Source organism: Melospiza georgiana, chromosome 4 (genome assembly GCF_028018845.1).
Source record: "Melospiza georgiana isolate bMelGeo1 chromosome 4, bMelGeo1.pri, whole genome shotgun sequence".
Lineage (NCBI taxonomy): Eukaryota > Metazoa > Chordata > Aves > Passeriformes > Passerellidae > Melospiza > Melospiza georgiana.
This window is the reverse complement of record NC_080433.1, coordinates 2,988,287-3,003,965: the sequence shown is the minus strand read 5'-3', so window position 1 is coordinate 3,003,965 and position 15,679 is coordinate 2,988,287. Positions and strand designations below refer to the sequence as shown.

The 15,679-nt window shown below is 47.9% G+C and overlaps 1 protein-coding gene across 1 annotated transcript in view; it reads right to left on the bottom strand.

Moving 5' to 3' along the window:
• The window catches only part of PLXNA4 (plexin A4), a 510,488-nt gene that overhangs the window by 72,602 nt on the left and 422,207 nt on the right, over window positions 1-15,679 (bottom strand). Inside the window, exons 12-15 of the mRNA XM_058021923.1 lie at window positions 12,077-12,267; window positions 7,240-7,391; window positions 6,536-6,653; window positions 666-802 (exon numbers count right to left, since the gene is read on the bottom strand). Of these exons, the coding sequence (XP_057877906.1) occupies window positions 666-802; window positions 6,536-6,653; window positions 7,240-7,391; window positions 12,077-12,267 (598 nt within the window). The remainder of the gene's footprint in view (window positions 1-665; window positions 803-6,535; window positions 6,654-7,239; window positions 7,392-12,076; window positions 12,268-15,679) is intronic.

The following is a 15,679-nucleotide window of genomic DNA, read 5'->3' as shown; positions in this document are numbered from 1 at the left end:
GCTCTTCCTCTGCCAAGGACATATTTGGGAGAAATGTGCCAACTTCATCTTCAGCCCCCATCTCTACTGGCAGCAAAATGTGTTGCTCTGGGTAGTTTGGAGCTGCAGGAGCCCCTGGGAATGGGATTCAGGCTCATTCTCACAGGGATCAGGGAACATCCAGCAGGTAACACTGACATTAAGCCTCTCTGAAGCGCCATTGAGCAGGAGCCAACACGGAGCTGAAATGTTGCAAATCATCCATTTCTTTGCACTACAGGACTATTCTGGGATAAAAGGGAGGTGGTTTAGTACTTCGAACTGATGTTGTCAGATTTTCTTTGTCACCTCCACTAAAGCAGGGACATGAAAATGAATCTTTTAAACGACACACTCCCAGAGCAAGTAGCAGAGCGCAGGACCGTGGAGAATTGTACTGAAATCTGACAAGAGGCCACGGGAAAAAGCACATCAAATACTAGTCAAAACAATGAAATAAATCCTATTTTCTTTCCCCAAAAACATGGCCAGCAAGGCTGTGCATGTTGCAGAATGCACAAGTCCTGTTGCAGCAAAGGAGGCGCTTGAGGGACAAGGTGTCAGGGCTGCAGGAGAAATTTCCTGCCTTTAACTGGCATTTAATCTTTCACACTCAGGCATGAGCAGCAGGAAGGGCTCATCTGTACCTGTAGAAGAGGCAGGGCTGTCTCCCAAAGGTCACAATGACATTGCTGCCAGCGTTGAGGTTGTTGCCTGTGATTGTCACCTGGGTGCCACCCGACACTGGTCCTCGCTTCGGCTTCAGGTCAGAGAGGGTCAGAGTCTGTGGAGGCAAAGGGAGGTGTTGGAGACACAGCGCAGGGACCTTCCCTCTCCTGTTAGTGCTGGAGAGAGGGAGGCACCCCCAAGGATTAATCAGGGTAATTCTGAAGTTGGCCACATCTGGCTGATAAAGGAGCCTGGAGTGACACCAGACCTGTCAGAGACTCCCTGCTCGAATGCCAGGTTGGTGGGATGAGTTCAGACCCAACCCCAGTCTGTTCTCACTCCTCCAAAACGAGATCTGCCCTTGTACCCACTCAGAAATAATCCCACAAAGACAGGTCCGTGCCTGGAGCACTCTGGGTCACAACCTCTCATCTCCACTGTTTGTTTGGCACAGACCAGGGCTCTTTTTGCTGTCACACACCACCAGCTCTGCAGGATAACTCAGGCAGTGAACTGGTTTGATTGCATCTGGATAGGGAATCTCCACCTCCAAACTGTGGAACTCACAAGTGATGAAAATTGCTTGGTTTTGAGAAGATCACTCAACTTTATTGATTCTCAGAATCACAGGATAGTTTGAGTGGGAAGGAACCTCAAAGATCAGCCAGTCCCACCCCAGCCATGGTCAGGGACACTTTCCACTATCCCAGATTGCTCCAATCCCTGTCCAACCTGGCCTTGGACACTGCTAGGGATGAGGCACAGCTTCTTTGGCTTCACCACTCTCACAGGGAACAACTCCTTCCCAATATTCCATCTAACCCTGCCCTCTGCTAGTGGGAAGCCATCCCCCTTGGATGGAGGAGAGCTCAGCAGAACACCTGAGTGTGCTCTTGCCTCTCCCACACAGGATCCCAGAATCACTCCAAGGTCATCCAAGTCCAGCCTGTGACCCATCCCCACCCTGACAACCAAAGCAGAGCTCATTCTTTGAACACCTCTAGGGATGGGACTCCATCACCTCCTGGCGCAATTCCAATTCCAACAACCCTTTCCATGAAGAAATTCCTCCTCATGTCCAACATGGACCTGCCCTGGTGCAAAATGCTCACACACGACCCTAAATCTTTCTCTTTTCTGACCTGGATGTTGAGACAGCCTTGAGCTGTCCTTCAGTGAGACATGGTGGTGCTTCTCTGAAATGCCACAGCCTCAGAAGCAGCACTGCCCCTTGAACACCTTTTCCCTTTTCCTGCTGATTTTCTGAGCCTCTTTTCCCAGCCTAACACAGCGTTCTGTTAATATATCAAAAAGGGCCACAATTCCTTTAGAGGCCCCAAATCTCAAAACTCTTTTTCTTACCTTGCCACCCTCCCTTCTTCCCCAAATCAAGATAAAATACTCGCACTCTGAAGGCACAGATCACCCTGTTACCACAATGCAGAGAGGAGACATCAATATTCAGGGAGAAATTTGGTGTTACAGTTTATTCTTTCATTTGCATTTTAATAGAAAAACTTTCCATTCAGTCCCAAGTGAAAAGCTACTATATGCATTTAAATGAAGATTATTTCTTTCCCCCTCTCTTTAAGAATGATGACACAAGTGCTTGAAGCTCTCAGCTCCTCTGAGCGAGCAGGTACATCATGCAGTCACCTTATTGAGCTTTGGAGACCATTAATCCATATTTATAAAACCACCTGACACACACCACAGCTCCCACTCTCACACACACAGAGCCACCTCTGTTCCCAGGCCCCTCTGGTTTAATCATTTTGAAAAACAGCGGTAAGATTTCCATTTTTCCATTTTGCTCCTGTTCTAAATGCAGCTCTTGGAGGAAGGGCAGAACATGAAACCCAGACTTACAGCTCTGTAGAAGGATCTGCTGTCAGAGCTGGGCACTTTGTGTGTTTAAACCTGGCTGGTTTTCACCTGATAGTTTGGAAGCTGGTTTTATACTTAAAATCATGGAATTTTTGAGGTTTTTGAAGGACCCCTATGATCTGCTAAGTCCAGGCTTTAACCCACAACTAAAGCACAAGGTCCTCCCTGAGCCTCCTTTGCTCCAGGCTCAGCCCCTGCCCAGCTCCCTCAGCCCCTCCTGGTTCTCCAGACCCTTCCCAGCTCCCTCAGCCCCTCCTGGTTCTCCAGACCCTGCCCAGCTCCCTCAGCCCCTCCTGGTTCTCCAGACCCTTCCCAGCTCCCTCAGCCCCTCCTGGTTCTCCAGACCCTTCCCAGCTCCCTCAGCCTCTCCTGGTTCTCCAGACCCTTCCCAGCTCCCTCAGCTTCTCCTGGTTCTCCAGACCCTTCCCAGCTCCCTCAGCCCCTCCTGGTTCTCCAGACCCTGCCCAGCTCCCTCAGCCCCTCCTGGTTCTCCAGGCCCTTCCCAGCTTCCTCAGCCTCTCTTGGTGATCCAGGCCCTTCCCAGCTTCCTCAGCCCCTCCTGGTTCTCCAGACCCTTCCCAGCTCCCTCAGCCCCTCCAGCCCCTTCCCAGTTCCCTCAGCCATTCCTGGTGCTCCAGGCCCTTCCCAGCTTCCTCAGCCTCTCTTGGCGATCCAGGCCCTTCCCAGCTCCCTCAGCCATTCCTGGTGCTCCAGACCCTTCTCCAGCTCTGTTCTCTTTCCTGAGGGGCTCAAAATCCAGGATTTGAGGTGGGGTCTCAGCAGTGCCAGCACAGTGGGGTGGGCACTGCCCTGCTCCTGCTGGCCATACTATTCCTGATACAACCCAGGTGGCATTGGCTTCTTGGTCACCAGGACACATGGTCTCATGTTCAGCCACAAGTCCTTTTCCATTGGGCAGCATTCCAGCCATTCTCCAAGCTTGGAGTGTGATTTTTCTGGGAATATTCTCTACCATTGTCTTTAAATGGGATAAAAAACCACAGGAAGAGTATGGAAATGCAAAGGATGCACTTCAGTACTGCTCATTTATATTTTGGGTACCGCCTCAAGCTTTGATAGCAGCTCCCTTACTGATGGAAACCCCCACCAAGTGCAAATTCCTGCTGACCTTGATGGCTGGCAGAAAATGGGTTGGGAATGGCCAACCTGGTGCCCAAAGCCCACACAGCACCACTGCAGCAGTATCTGATTCAAAAATCATAAAGAATATCTGAGTTAAAGACCCAAAAGAGCTTTGTCTCACCCCTGGGTGGGCTCCCTGCCCTCTCCTGGGGGTAGATAAAGCAGCCATGGCATTTTGAGGATCCTCACAGGCCACAGCCACACCAGGAAGGCTCCTTGGCAAAGCCCTGCTGTGCCTGGAGCCAATCTTACAAATGGGTTTGTGGCTCAGCTTTTAAAGGTGTGATCAGCCTTAAATTATTCACAGTGGCCTTCCTGAATATTGCACAGCACATTCACAGCAAAACTCCAGATTATTCACCATTTCCTCACTGGTGGAAGGTGGTGGAAAATGCAAAGAGTGTCTTGTGGATAGGCTGGAGAGTGACAACGAGGGAAAGAGGACATGAAATTTTCTGCATTTTTTAGGATTTTATCTACTTTCTTCAGCTTCCCAACCCTTTCTTTCCTCCAGCATCTCCTGCACACAGGTTTTCCACAGAGAAGCACCATCAGAGGTGGGGTCTAGACTGTCCCCCATGGAGCTTGTCAGGACCTTGGTTCCTATTCCATTCCTCCTGGGAACACAGGAAGAGCAAGCTGTGACTTAAACACAGCTTGTGCACCTGGGTTTCCTTCCTAGAGGTTCCACAGTAGCAGCAAGAGGGGAAAAGATGAAAAGGATGGATGGGAAGTGCTCCCCAAAACAAGGATTTTAGAAAGAAATGTGGAGCAGCCCACAACACCTGCACTGAGACACAATATTTTCATCTAAAGCCAGAATAAAGATAAATATTCTTCAGTAAATGTAACATTTTTTTCATTGAAAGACTGGGGCAATAATTACAGCAAGAAAATGAATAACTAAAAAAAATATATTTCATTTAGATCATCATAAATTTCATTTCAGCTTTGTTTCCCTCTTGGCTTATTGTACTTCCTAATGCAATTTGCAGGTTTTGATCACAGACGAGTTTAAAACAAATGAGCAGCTATTTGAATTTAAAAGTTCTGGTTTAGAAAGATGGAGAAGAACCATTCTGGCATCTCTAAACTAAGCCACCTCTTTCTTAAAACACTGAAATTAAATACTCATCTGAAATTAAACACTTAAAACACTGAAATTAAATACTCATCTGAGCCCAAACCATCATCTCTTCGAATTCTTGCAAGACAGGGAAAGGCTGAACCAATTGGCCAACTCTGACCAAGTTTTCCTTCAAACCTCTCGGAAACCAATTTTCCAGAAGATTTGCTATGAGTCAAGAAGTGACATTTATCTCCCAGGTGCTGCCCTTCCTTGCTTTTCAAACATCTTCTTTCCCTTCAAGCTGCCACGCACCGCTGCGGGATGCCAAGGCGCGTTAAGATTCCTGCAGCAGCATCTCTGCCCTCCTGGCAGAAAAAACCCAAGGAAACCAAAAAAACACAGCTCCCACTGTGAAAGCAGCGGACACGGGAGAGGGAATATGATGGCAGGCTGGAGAGTGCCTGTATTTTGGGGTTTTATTTTGTCTAGCACAAAGGTATGGAGGTATTGAGCAGAGAAAAACCCCGGTGGCTTCGTGCTCGCGCCCTGGCAGCCGGGAAGGCGGCGAGCGGAGGGAAAAGCTGTCACAGATGGACACGGATGATCAAAAGCAGACAGTAATTCCAGGAGTAGCGAAAGGTGACACGTTGAAGTGTAATGTCCTGGAAAGAGCCCTTCTGGCTGCCTGGTAGGGGCTTTCTCTCAAGGTGTTTCTGTGCCCCCGCCACCGCAACACCTGAGTGACACCGGGAGATGCAGAGAACAGAGGAATTTCTGTAGCTCGAGGGGGGAATCCAAGACATTTGCATTCATTACAAGTTCCCTTTACCATAAAGAAATGCTCAGGCATGTGAATAATTTCAGAAGAGACCCATTCTCTTGCAAGAGCCGAGAGCTTTTGATGGGAACAAAGGGACCCTCTCATCTCAAACCTGCACAGATCTGAACAGATCAAGGCCAGACAATGCTTGCATGTCCCCAGCAAGGGGCCTTAGAGGAATAATCAGGTCTCTTGGACAAGGAACATCATCAGAAGGGAGGAATAAAGCACAGGTTGAGTGTACAACATGTGTTTGCACTTGAACTGAAGCTGAAGCTTGCAGGTGTCTCTTGTTTCATCATGGAGCATCCAAAAGCAGCACTGAGCCCCAGTCACATCCTACGGCTCACCAGCAGCCTGAGCTGGATCTGTCCTGATCCCAGTGCTCCTGGTGTGGATGGGATGAATAAACACCTGGGGGAATCCAGGAGGGAGGAGAAAGAAACCCAATCAAGACCATCACACTCATGCTGCTGAAGATCCTGGGGTTGTAATCAGTAGTGACAGCGCTCAAATTTCTTCTGGAGGACACCAGTGGCCCCAAGCAGAGGGGCGTTGGTAGAAAAAGCATCACAACCCCCAAAAAAAAGATACTAGGGAAATTTTCCTCTTTTTAGCTCCTTTTTATTCTTTCCTGTACAGCACTTTTAACTATTAATGAGAATTTTCTGTATTAATTTGGACCGTGACTGCATGGAACTGTAACTGGACTAATAATCTGGACTATTATTAGGTTGTTCAAACTTTAATTAGACCAGCTATTTTTGCTGGGAACAAGATGTTGAAAGGAAATGGAATGAACAATCTGGTGCACCGGAACGGCAGCGAAGAGCTCGGAGGCACAATGTGGTGAAGGACAATGGACAGAGGGAGCAAGAGGAGCAAGGCCAAGGAGTCCAGGGCCAAGGAGAGCTTTTTCAGGAACTTACCATGAAGTAGTAGAGCTGAGAAGACCTGGCCATGAACTCTGGCTTGCACTCGGCCACGCAGATTTCCACGAATCCGGCGTGCTGGCTGGGCTTGGCCTCCCCCATCTCACACACGATCCTAAGAGGAAAACACCAACCAGGAGCAGAGTTTGAGGGGTGGTTTTGGTAAGATGGAATTGCAGCTAAGAACCCACACTGCTGGGGGATGGACTGAAGATTAATCTACCCTCTTCTGTCCCATCCAGAACCAAAATTGTGGATGAAGTTATTCTTTAGAAAGTGGTGGCTTTTGGCTGGGACGAGTGCTGAGGTGGTGTAAATCCACTTAAAACACAGAGAAATGTTGGGCTGAGGTCTGGCTCCATCCCTCTCAGCTCCAGCCTGGTGTGGTGGAGGCAGCTCTAAGGTTTAATGACCACTCCTGCATTTAGCAAGAGGCTTTTCAGGAATAGAACAGCTTGGGGTGACTGCTTGGTGAAAACCAGGATAACTTCAGGGCATTTGCCATGAGGATCACCTAAATATGCAATCCAAACACAGTAATAACTGGGTTATGAAATAAATAGATTATCCTGAGCTGTACATGAGGAATGGCTTCTTCATCCCTCAATTCCCACGTCAGAATGGATCCCTTGGAAGGCCCCTGTAGGTAGGAATGTCATTAGGTGTGCTGTGGCCTTTGCTGTGCCACACACCCCACTTACTGCTCTGCTGGGATGTACCCTTCCACCAGGGGCTTGCACTCCACGCCGGCCACTTTGACGTGGGAGGCGATATCGCGGAACTCCAGCCCCAGGTTCTCCCCACGGATGGTCACTCTGGTGCCTCCCTCACGAGGGCCCGTCACGGGGTTGATCTGGGGAAACAAGCCAAGGGAAAGGAGAACGATCAAAGCAGGCACCAGAATCCTGGCTGTGGCATTCACATTTTCTGGAAAAATCCCTTCACCTGGGATTTTTCTCCTGGGAAGCTGAGAAGCCTCAGAGAAAAAGGAAAACAATATTATCTCATTTGCTTCTCCTGTGTTTTGCTCATGCTGAATGTATTTGGAGGTTGTTTACCCACAGGTGATTGTTTCATTGGATTCTAGTGTGAGTTGTTTTCGCTCTTTGGCCAATCAGTGCCAAGCTGTGTTGAGACTCTGGAGAGAGTAATGGATTTTCATTATTATCTTTTAGCCTTCTGTCTGTATTCTTTTCTGTGTTCTTTAGTATAGTAAAGTTTAGCATTATTTAATATAATATAGTATCATAAAATAATAAATTAGCCTTCTGAGAACATGGAGTCAGATTCATCATTCCTTCCTTCATCTGGGGGCAACACAAATACAAAACCTGTCAGGTGAAAGAACAGACAACTTTTGGGGATCACTAGGGACACTTATAAATGCTGAACAAACCTACTTCAGATACACAGAGTATGCAAAATTCTGCCTCAGACCTCTTTTACTCTCTTTTAACTACTTGCAAAACATCCAGAGATGAGTTGAAGATTTTTTTGTAGGGATTCATGGAGCTGCAGCTGAGCTCTGCACTTTGTAGACGTGAGCCATGGAAAGGCAGCAGAGGGACACGGTGGAGAGAAATGGGAGAAAGGACAAGACAAGGACATAAAGGGTTGAGCCAGTCACTTGAAATCCTAAATTCCCAGCCCACAGCACATGGAGGGAATGGTCATGCAGCAGAAATTCAGCTGAAAATGACCACCTGGAAAATATCCAGCCGAGCCACAGTAGGAAGAGGGTGTTGGGTTAGGTGTGGAGGAGGTGGATGGTGACTGAGACAGCAGCAGCAGCTGCTCTGTGCCAACACCTCTTCCTGAAAGAGCTCCAGTTTCCCTCCTGGAACAGCTGGGGCCATTGGAAGTGTAGGCAGGGAGCATGGACAGATTATTTGTGGAGCCTCTGGGTCTGAGCATGAGAGGAGCAACCATCCCAACCAGCCTGGGGGCTGCTGGAATGGTGTTTGCATGCCAGCCTGGCCCTGCACCAGACCCTCACAGGGCCTTGCTCCATCCCCCTTGTCCAGAGCCAGGTGGGAATCAGCACTAGAACTGTCTCCTGAGCATTGGAACAACACCAGAATCACAAGGCTGGCCCTTAATTATCTCCATCCTGCCCTTCCAACTCCTCACCATGCCCACTTTGCCATGCCACTGCCCTCTTGAGAAGGGTTCAAACACTTCCCTTGCAGAGTGTTCCCTGCTGCCTGCCCAGGATGCCACGGCTGCCATCTGCCAGGGCTGGCACAGCTCTCCCTGCAGTGAGGAATTCCCTGTCTCAGGGCCATTCCCACCTGCCCCTGGCTCTGCCAGGTGGGAATCCGGGGCTGGCAGCCGTGCCCTGCTGCTCCCAGCACCCAGCCTGGCACCAGGGCTGGTGTGATTCCCATCCAAAGGGTGATTTTTAGAAGGGCCAACCTTTAATAAAAGGAGGGAGAGCCAGGCACCTCTAGGGGATATTTAATTTCAGGATATTAACTTTAGGATAGTAATTTTAGGTGTTGTGAACCAACTCCTCAGTGAGTGTGAGTTATCTCTGACTCTAAAGGGAACCAGGCAGGAGGTGTTTGTGGTGGTTTGACAGGAAAGAAAAAAGAAAGGGAAAGAGGAAAGGGAAAGGGGAAGGTGAGAGGGAAAGGGGAAAGGGAAAGGGGAAGGGAAAGGGGAAGGGAAAGGGAAAGGGAAAGGGAAAGGGAAAGGGAAAGGGAAAGGGAAAGGGAAAGGGAAAGGGAAAGGGAAAGGGAAAGGGAAAGGGAAAGGGAAAGGGAAAGGGAAAAGGAAAGGGAAAAGGAAAAATAAAGGGAAAGGGAAAGGGAAAAATAGGGAAAGGGAAAGGGAAAGGGAAAGGGAAAGGGAAAGGGAAAGGGAAAGGGAAAGGGAAAGGGAAAGGGAAAGGGAAAGCTGTCTAAAACACAAGATTTAAAAAAATTCTTGCTATGACTCAAAAAGCATCAACAGGAAACTTCCTAGAGCAAAGCCAACACAGCACCACGGAATCCTTCCCTGGCCAATATTCTATTTGTGAAGGCCAGCTTCAAAACCCACTTATTTCCTTAAAAATCACTTATTTCCTCAAATCAGGAGGGCCTGGGGTTCTCCCAGGATCACATGGAAGATTTTTTAACCCTATTTCACAGCTCTGCCATAGATTCAACCAAGAGGAAGGTGTTGCCAGGTTGTTTTCACAGCAGGAGAGGAGGAGTCTGTTCTATCACAGGTGGAAAATCGTGCCACTAGACCTGTCAGTTTTGGAGAGGAAAATCCAGGCAGGGAAACAAAAGCTGCCAGGAAGCCTCAGCTTCCTCTGGAAGACCCAGAGCTAGCTGCATCTCAATTTCCAGTCTGTGCTCACATCAACTGCTGCTTGTCGCTCCTAAAGGAGTTTTTTTTGTGGCTCAGCCAGCCTCTGAGTCCCTTAATTTCCCTGTGTGGCTCTGTAAATGCCAGGGCTGGTACAGAAACGGGGGGATCAGTGCTGCAGGGGGTGTGAGTGCCCCTCCAAGTGTGAGTACACGTGTTCTTCCCTGCAGAGACCCAGCCCTGGCTCCTCTCCAGGCTCTGGATGCTCCCACCCCACTGCTCCAGACCTACCATTAGCTGCAATATATATCCAGTCACTTGAGATTACTTCCATGCTAATGGCTCAGAAAAAAGGCCTTCCAAGAGCTACTTAAGGCTTGCAGCAGGCAGCTGGAATATTTCATGAGTGAGTGTTGCAATGATCTGTTTGAGCTCAGAGAGCTGTTGGGGGAAATGCCAGCAGAATTTGAAGCACTCAGGAGCTGTAGGGTGGAGAATGAGGGGTTTGCTCTGCAAAATGAGGCTGGAGATGAAGGATTAGGGTTAAAGCATGGCAGGGAAATGTGGGTGAACCTTCTGCACACCTATGTCCTTGTGTTTTGGATTTCTGCTTTAGCTGATCATCCATCAGCTACCCCTATACCAAATTCTATCATTGTTTCAGGGGGTCTGAGAATCTGAAAATATTTTTAAATGTTTCCCCCAGCTCCAAGTGATTTTCAAGACCTCAAAGCTGAATTTTCAATTGAATTTAGCTGTGCTTTCTGGCTGTCTGGGTTTGATTTCACAGCTTCAGGTGGTTCAGGTGGGGTCAGAATTACCAGTCTGAGATAAATCCAAGTAAAGTAGAGACCTTCACCTTGGAAACACCAGAATGAGCCATAAACATCAGAATAAACTGAACTCCAACAGTTCAACTGAGAGAGAGTTTTGAAAGCTGGTGAATGACAGGGAGATGGCTCAAAACACAGGAAAAAGGGTTATTTTCAGTAACATCTAGGAAAAACAGATTCAACCCAGTCTTTGCTCTCCCCAAATGTTCCAGCACAGATATTGGTTTAGGGCTCTTCCATAACACCCACACTTTTTGAATCTGAATCAAATACAACTTTAAAAAGCTTTTCTTGCTTTCTAGGAAAATAACCCACCTAACTATTCCTATTAAAGCACCACTGTGGAGGCTGGATTTTCCTCTTTTGCATTTATCCGTGTTTTCCCTGTTTCGTTTCCCTCCTGATTTTCCCATTTGTAAATCAGGCCCTGGCCACATTGAAAGGGTGCTCATGGTGAGTAAGGCCTGGTGACTGGGGACTGAGAGATGCTCAAGGCAGGGACAGAGCCCTCATTTTCAAGGCTCTGGTCTGTCCTGTGACCCTGAAAATGTGCCTGGCATTATGGCATCCTAAGACAGCAGACAAAAATCCCTTTAGATTTCAGGCCTGACTTGCCTCCCCTGCCTTCTCTCCCTTATTCTGCTCCTTGTCTTTATGGTCTTCCTATTCTCTTATTTCCTTTTTGAACCTTTCCTCCAGCTTTTGCTTTGGCCCAGTCAACATGTTCAATAGATAACTCTAACAAGCTAAAAATGGAGCCCCATCTCTCTCTCTACAAGGCCTTTTAAGGATAATCTGTCCAATTAAGAAATGACACCTGAATTATTTTCACTTTTAACCCAATTACTAACCACCCATGTCTTGTAATGTGGACTTTTTTATCCAACCACCCAAACCCATGGAGAAGAAGGTGAAGAATAAGGAGAAGAAGAAGATGAAGAAGGAGCAGCCTCCACCCTAAAACTTCCATCTTACTTTATAGATATTACTGTGTTCTAATCCCTTAAACTCTAAGTTTTCCACCCTGTGATATTACACAGTTCTATTCAAACACATTCTATACTCCACACACACAATCCCAGTTCCATCATTCCATTCTGGAAGCTTCTCCACAGCCTCAGGTCAATGCAGTGTTCTCTTGGGGGTCAGTGCCTGGCAGCACAAAGTCTGAAATTCTCAGTAGCCAGGATTCCAACACCCAATGTCACCCCTGGGTTGAAAAAAAAAAATTATAAAAATTCTGTTCCTGCCTTTGAAGGCACCATGGCCTCACACCCCCAGAATTCCTGAGGCTTTTCCTGACCCATCAGAACTCAGCCCTGACCTCCCCATCCCCAACCCAAGCCCAAACCAAGAAAACGAACCAAGGAAAGGGAATCCCCCAGCTTCTGGCAGATCCACGACTTACATCCGTGATCTTGGGGTTGGTGCACTTGCCCTTGGTGCTGGAGAGCTCCAGCCACTGGCTGTCCTGGGCTGGGCAGTGCTGCTTCAGCGTGCACTGGTTCTGCCCCTGGCACCAGCCACACTCGAAGTCGGGGTCGGCTTTCAGGCAGAGTCCGCAGCTGTCCCGCATGGCCCCGCACTTGTACAGGTGAACTGCAGGGACAGCAAACACACACAAGGCCTGAGGGAGGCAGGCAGCTCAGGGGAGGGTGGGATGGCACTGGGAGAAAGAGGGGAAACTGTTCTGGGCTGCTCGTGCCAGAGGCGGGATGGAAACTCTCCAGGGAGGTGAGTAATGGGGCGAAAAACATGGACATCCTTCTTGAAATAAAGTTCGTTAGTTCATTCTTCATCAATGGTGGTTTTGGAAACTGAGAGCAGGAGGGATGAGGTATGGGAGAGGAAGGGGTATGGAAGAGGTAGAGGTATGAAGAGGAAGAGGTATGGGAGAGGAAGAGGTATGGGAGCAGAAAGTAAGATGAGGGACTACAAGCACAAGGTTGGAGGAAATGATGCCTGGGCAGTGATTTGGCCTCAGTCCCTTCCTTTCTCACAGACTGAATGTCATAAAGTGTCACCAACAACCAGCCTCAGACTCAGCACTTCATCCTAAAGGAATTTGCTAGACGTGGCCTGTCACCCTGGTTTTTAAGATTTTCTAAGCCTTCTGATGTTGACATTCTTGTAGCGAACTTTCTCACACACTTTCTGTAAATAACTCATTGTTTTGCATTCCTTTATGGAGGAGGAGAAAGTTGATAGACTGTTGGTTTGTTCAGTGTCATTGGAGAGGTGTCACTGTCACTCTCCAATCCACTGTCACTTTTAGAAAACTATAAATGTTAGAGTCAGAAAATAAACTTCCATTTTTCTTCACCTTGAGAACAGCGGTGTGAGCTTGTGTTCTTTCGTGTCCTATAGTGACACTGGCCAACCCACAACTTAAACTTGGGTGTGAAACTCCCCAGGATTTTGGGTTAAGGTGATGCCACTCAGGTTTCCCACTTGACAGAAATCCCAAAAGGCAACAGTAAATACAGAATGGCTCCTTATTATCATGGATCCACAACCAGCCTTTACCCTTTCTTCTGCTCCAGAAATTCAGTCTGCTTCCCACTCTGAAGCAGAGTTGATTCCACTCTAATACAGACAGCAGTGATTAATGCTTAGCTCCATTTTGAGCTGTTAAGTGATTAGAAGCACTCTGAGGTTTTTCTAATAAAACCTAAAAATATTGAAGTCCTCCTACAAAATGAGATCATATTATTTATCCTTATTTTACAGATGTAGAAATGGAGGCCTGGCTTGCACAGGAGACTGATAGCAGAATTCTCCTCCTGGAAGATGAAGGTGACAGAACCAAGGCTCTCAGACTTTTTTTTTTCCTTCATTTGTGGGCATGTTGGGAAATTTTCCCTCTGTGCTTGTGTTTTGCTGTGTCTGTGGGTGACTAAAGTGGTTTTTATCTTTATACACAATCCCAGAGCTCAAAGGCTTTGGAAATATTTATGCTGAAAGGCTCTGTCTCTCCATACCTTCCCCCTTAATGTCAGCAAGTATTGGCCAATGCAAGAAAATCTCATAAACTCTTTACTTCTGCAGGCGGTGTGCAAGAACAGTACATAAAAGTACCCCAAAAAGCCTGAAAAACATCTGTCAAATACAGTGTTTTCCAGACCTCATGGAATATACTTCTTTTCTTAGTTTTTTTGTGGGATTTCCTCAAATTTGCTGAGTTGTTCTGCTTGAGCTGCTACAAGTGGGTATTTCTGTATATAATTTAGCAGGTTTGGGTCAGTTTGGCATTTGAACCTCCCAGCCCATGGTGATGCTGGATGTGAAAGCAGTGGCATCTTGGCCACCTCTGTGTGGCACTGCTTCCATGTGGTATCTCTATGGGCACATGCCTAAACTCTCCTCCTGACCAAAATCATGACGATAATATCCAAATTACTCATCTGGGAGAGCCACCAGCCAGTGCTGCTTCCCAGATTTTTTCCTAGTCATTATTTGCAACATTTTGGCTTGGAACAACCCAAGAAGGTGCTGGAGATGACTCTTGAGTTCATCCCCTGGTCTGTTTTATGTTACTGGCACTAACAGTCATAAAATATTGTCATCGTGATTATGAGATTTATTTCACTCCCACATCACCTAGGATAGCTCAACGCAGACCAAGAAAAGCATTTACATTTTTGGTGTGGATCACCTTGTGTCAGGGGTGCTCATTTTATGGTAGCACAAAACTAAGCAGGACTGAGGCAAGCATCCAAATTCTGACCTCAACCTATACTGTTAAAGGTTCTCCCAGTCCTTGGCACTCTTTGGGCCCATGGAAATCAGCAGTGTCCTGAAACATAGCTTGGAGAGAAGGAGACAACTTCAGAGCAGAGGCAGGGTGGCACTTTCAGCACAGGCTGTGCCTGAGTGCCAGGGCTGGGCAGGAATTTCCAGCCTGTTGTGTTTGCTGAGTGGATTTAACCCTCAAAAGCCACAGTTTTGGGGTTTTGTTGCCAGATCTCTGCCATTCAGAGGGGGAGAAGGGCAGATGGGGCTGTGCCATGGGGAGAAGTGTTGCCTTCTGTGTTGCTGTCCAGGTTGGATGTGGTGTTGGTGGGAACCTCACCCACCACCCCTCAGCATGAGGGTGGGTGTGTGCCCTAGATTGCCAAGCAATGTCAATTCCATCATCATCTGTCAGAGGTGGGGCAGTTCTCTCTGTTCTTTGGGCAGGTTTCTTTATCTCTCCCACAGCCAACCCTCCCTCCAGCAGATCTCGGCTGTCCATGGCCACTGAGTGTCCCTGCAGGGCTGATCCAATCCCAGCATCCCATGGGGAGATGCTCCGCCCAGGGGAGGAGCCAAGCATTCCTACCTGGATCCAATCTGAGCCTGGCACAGCACAGCAGCCTTTGCCCCCTGCATTGCCAGAGGAGCAGCAGCTGCCTCTTCCACTCGATCTTCAGAGGAAGAGACTGCACCTTTCTACAGGATCCCTGCTCCAACAGAACAACACCTGGCACTTCAGGAGGGCTGCAGCCACAATTCCAATTGGACTCTGCCAACACCCTGACCCACAGGGTGTCAGGTTGTGTTCTGGTTCTGTCAGTGTTTGTTTTATTTTACTGCATTATTTCATTTTTATTTTCTTCCCTAATAAAGAACTGTTATTCCTATTCCCATATCTTTGCCTGAGAGCCCCCCTTACTTTCAAAATTATAACAATTTGAGGAAGGGGATTTACATTTTCCATTTCAGGGGATGCTCCTGCCTTCCCTAGCAGACACCTGTCTTTCCAAACCACGACAGTGTGGAACTGTGTGACAGCACCATGGCAGAACCTGCTGGGGACAGATTGAGTGGGAGAAGGTGTGGGAAGTGTCCACGACAAGGTAAAGAGAGGGAGGGAGACATTTCTGAGAGGTGATGATGTGAGAAGAAGAGAATCTGCAGGTGTGAGCTGCAAATGCAGGGCAGCCAAGGGGAGGGGTTGCCTGGGGGGAAGGTTCCAGGGTGGAAAGACAAGAAGGAAGAAGAAGATGTGGACAAACCATCTATCTCCAGT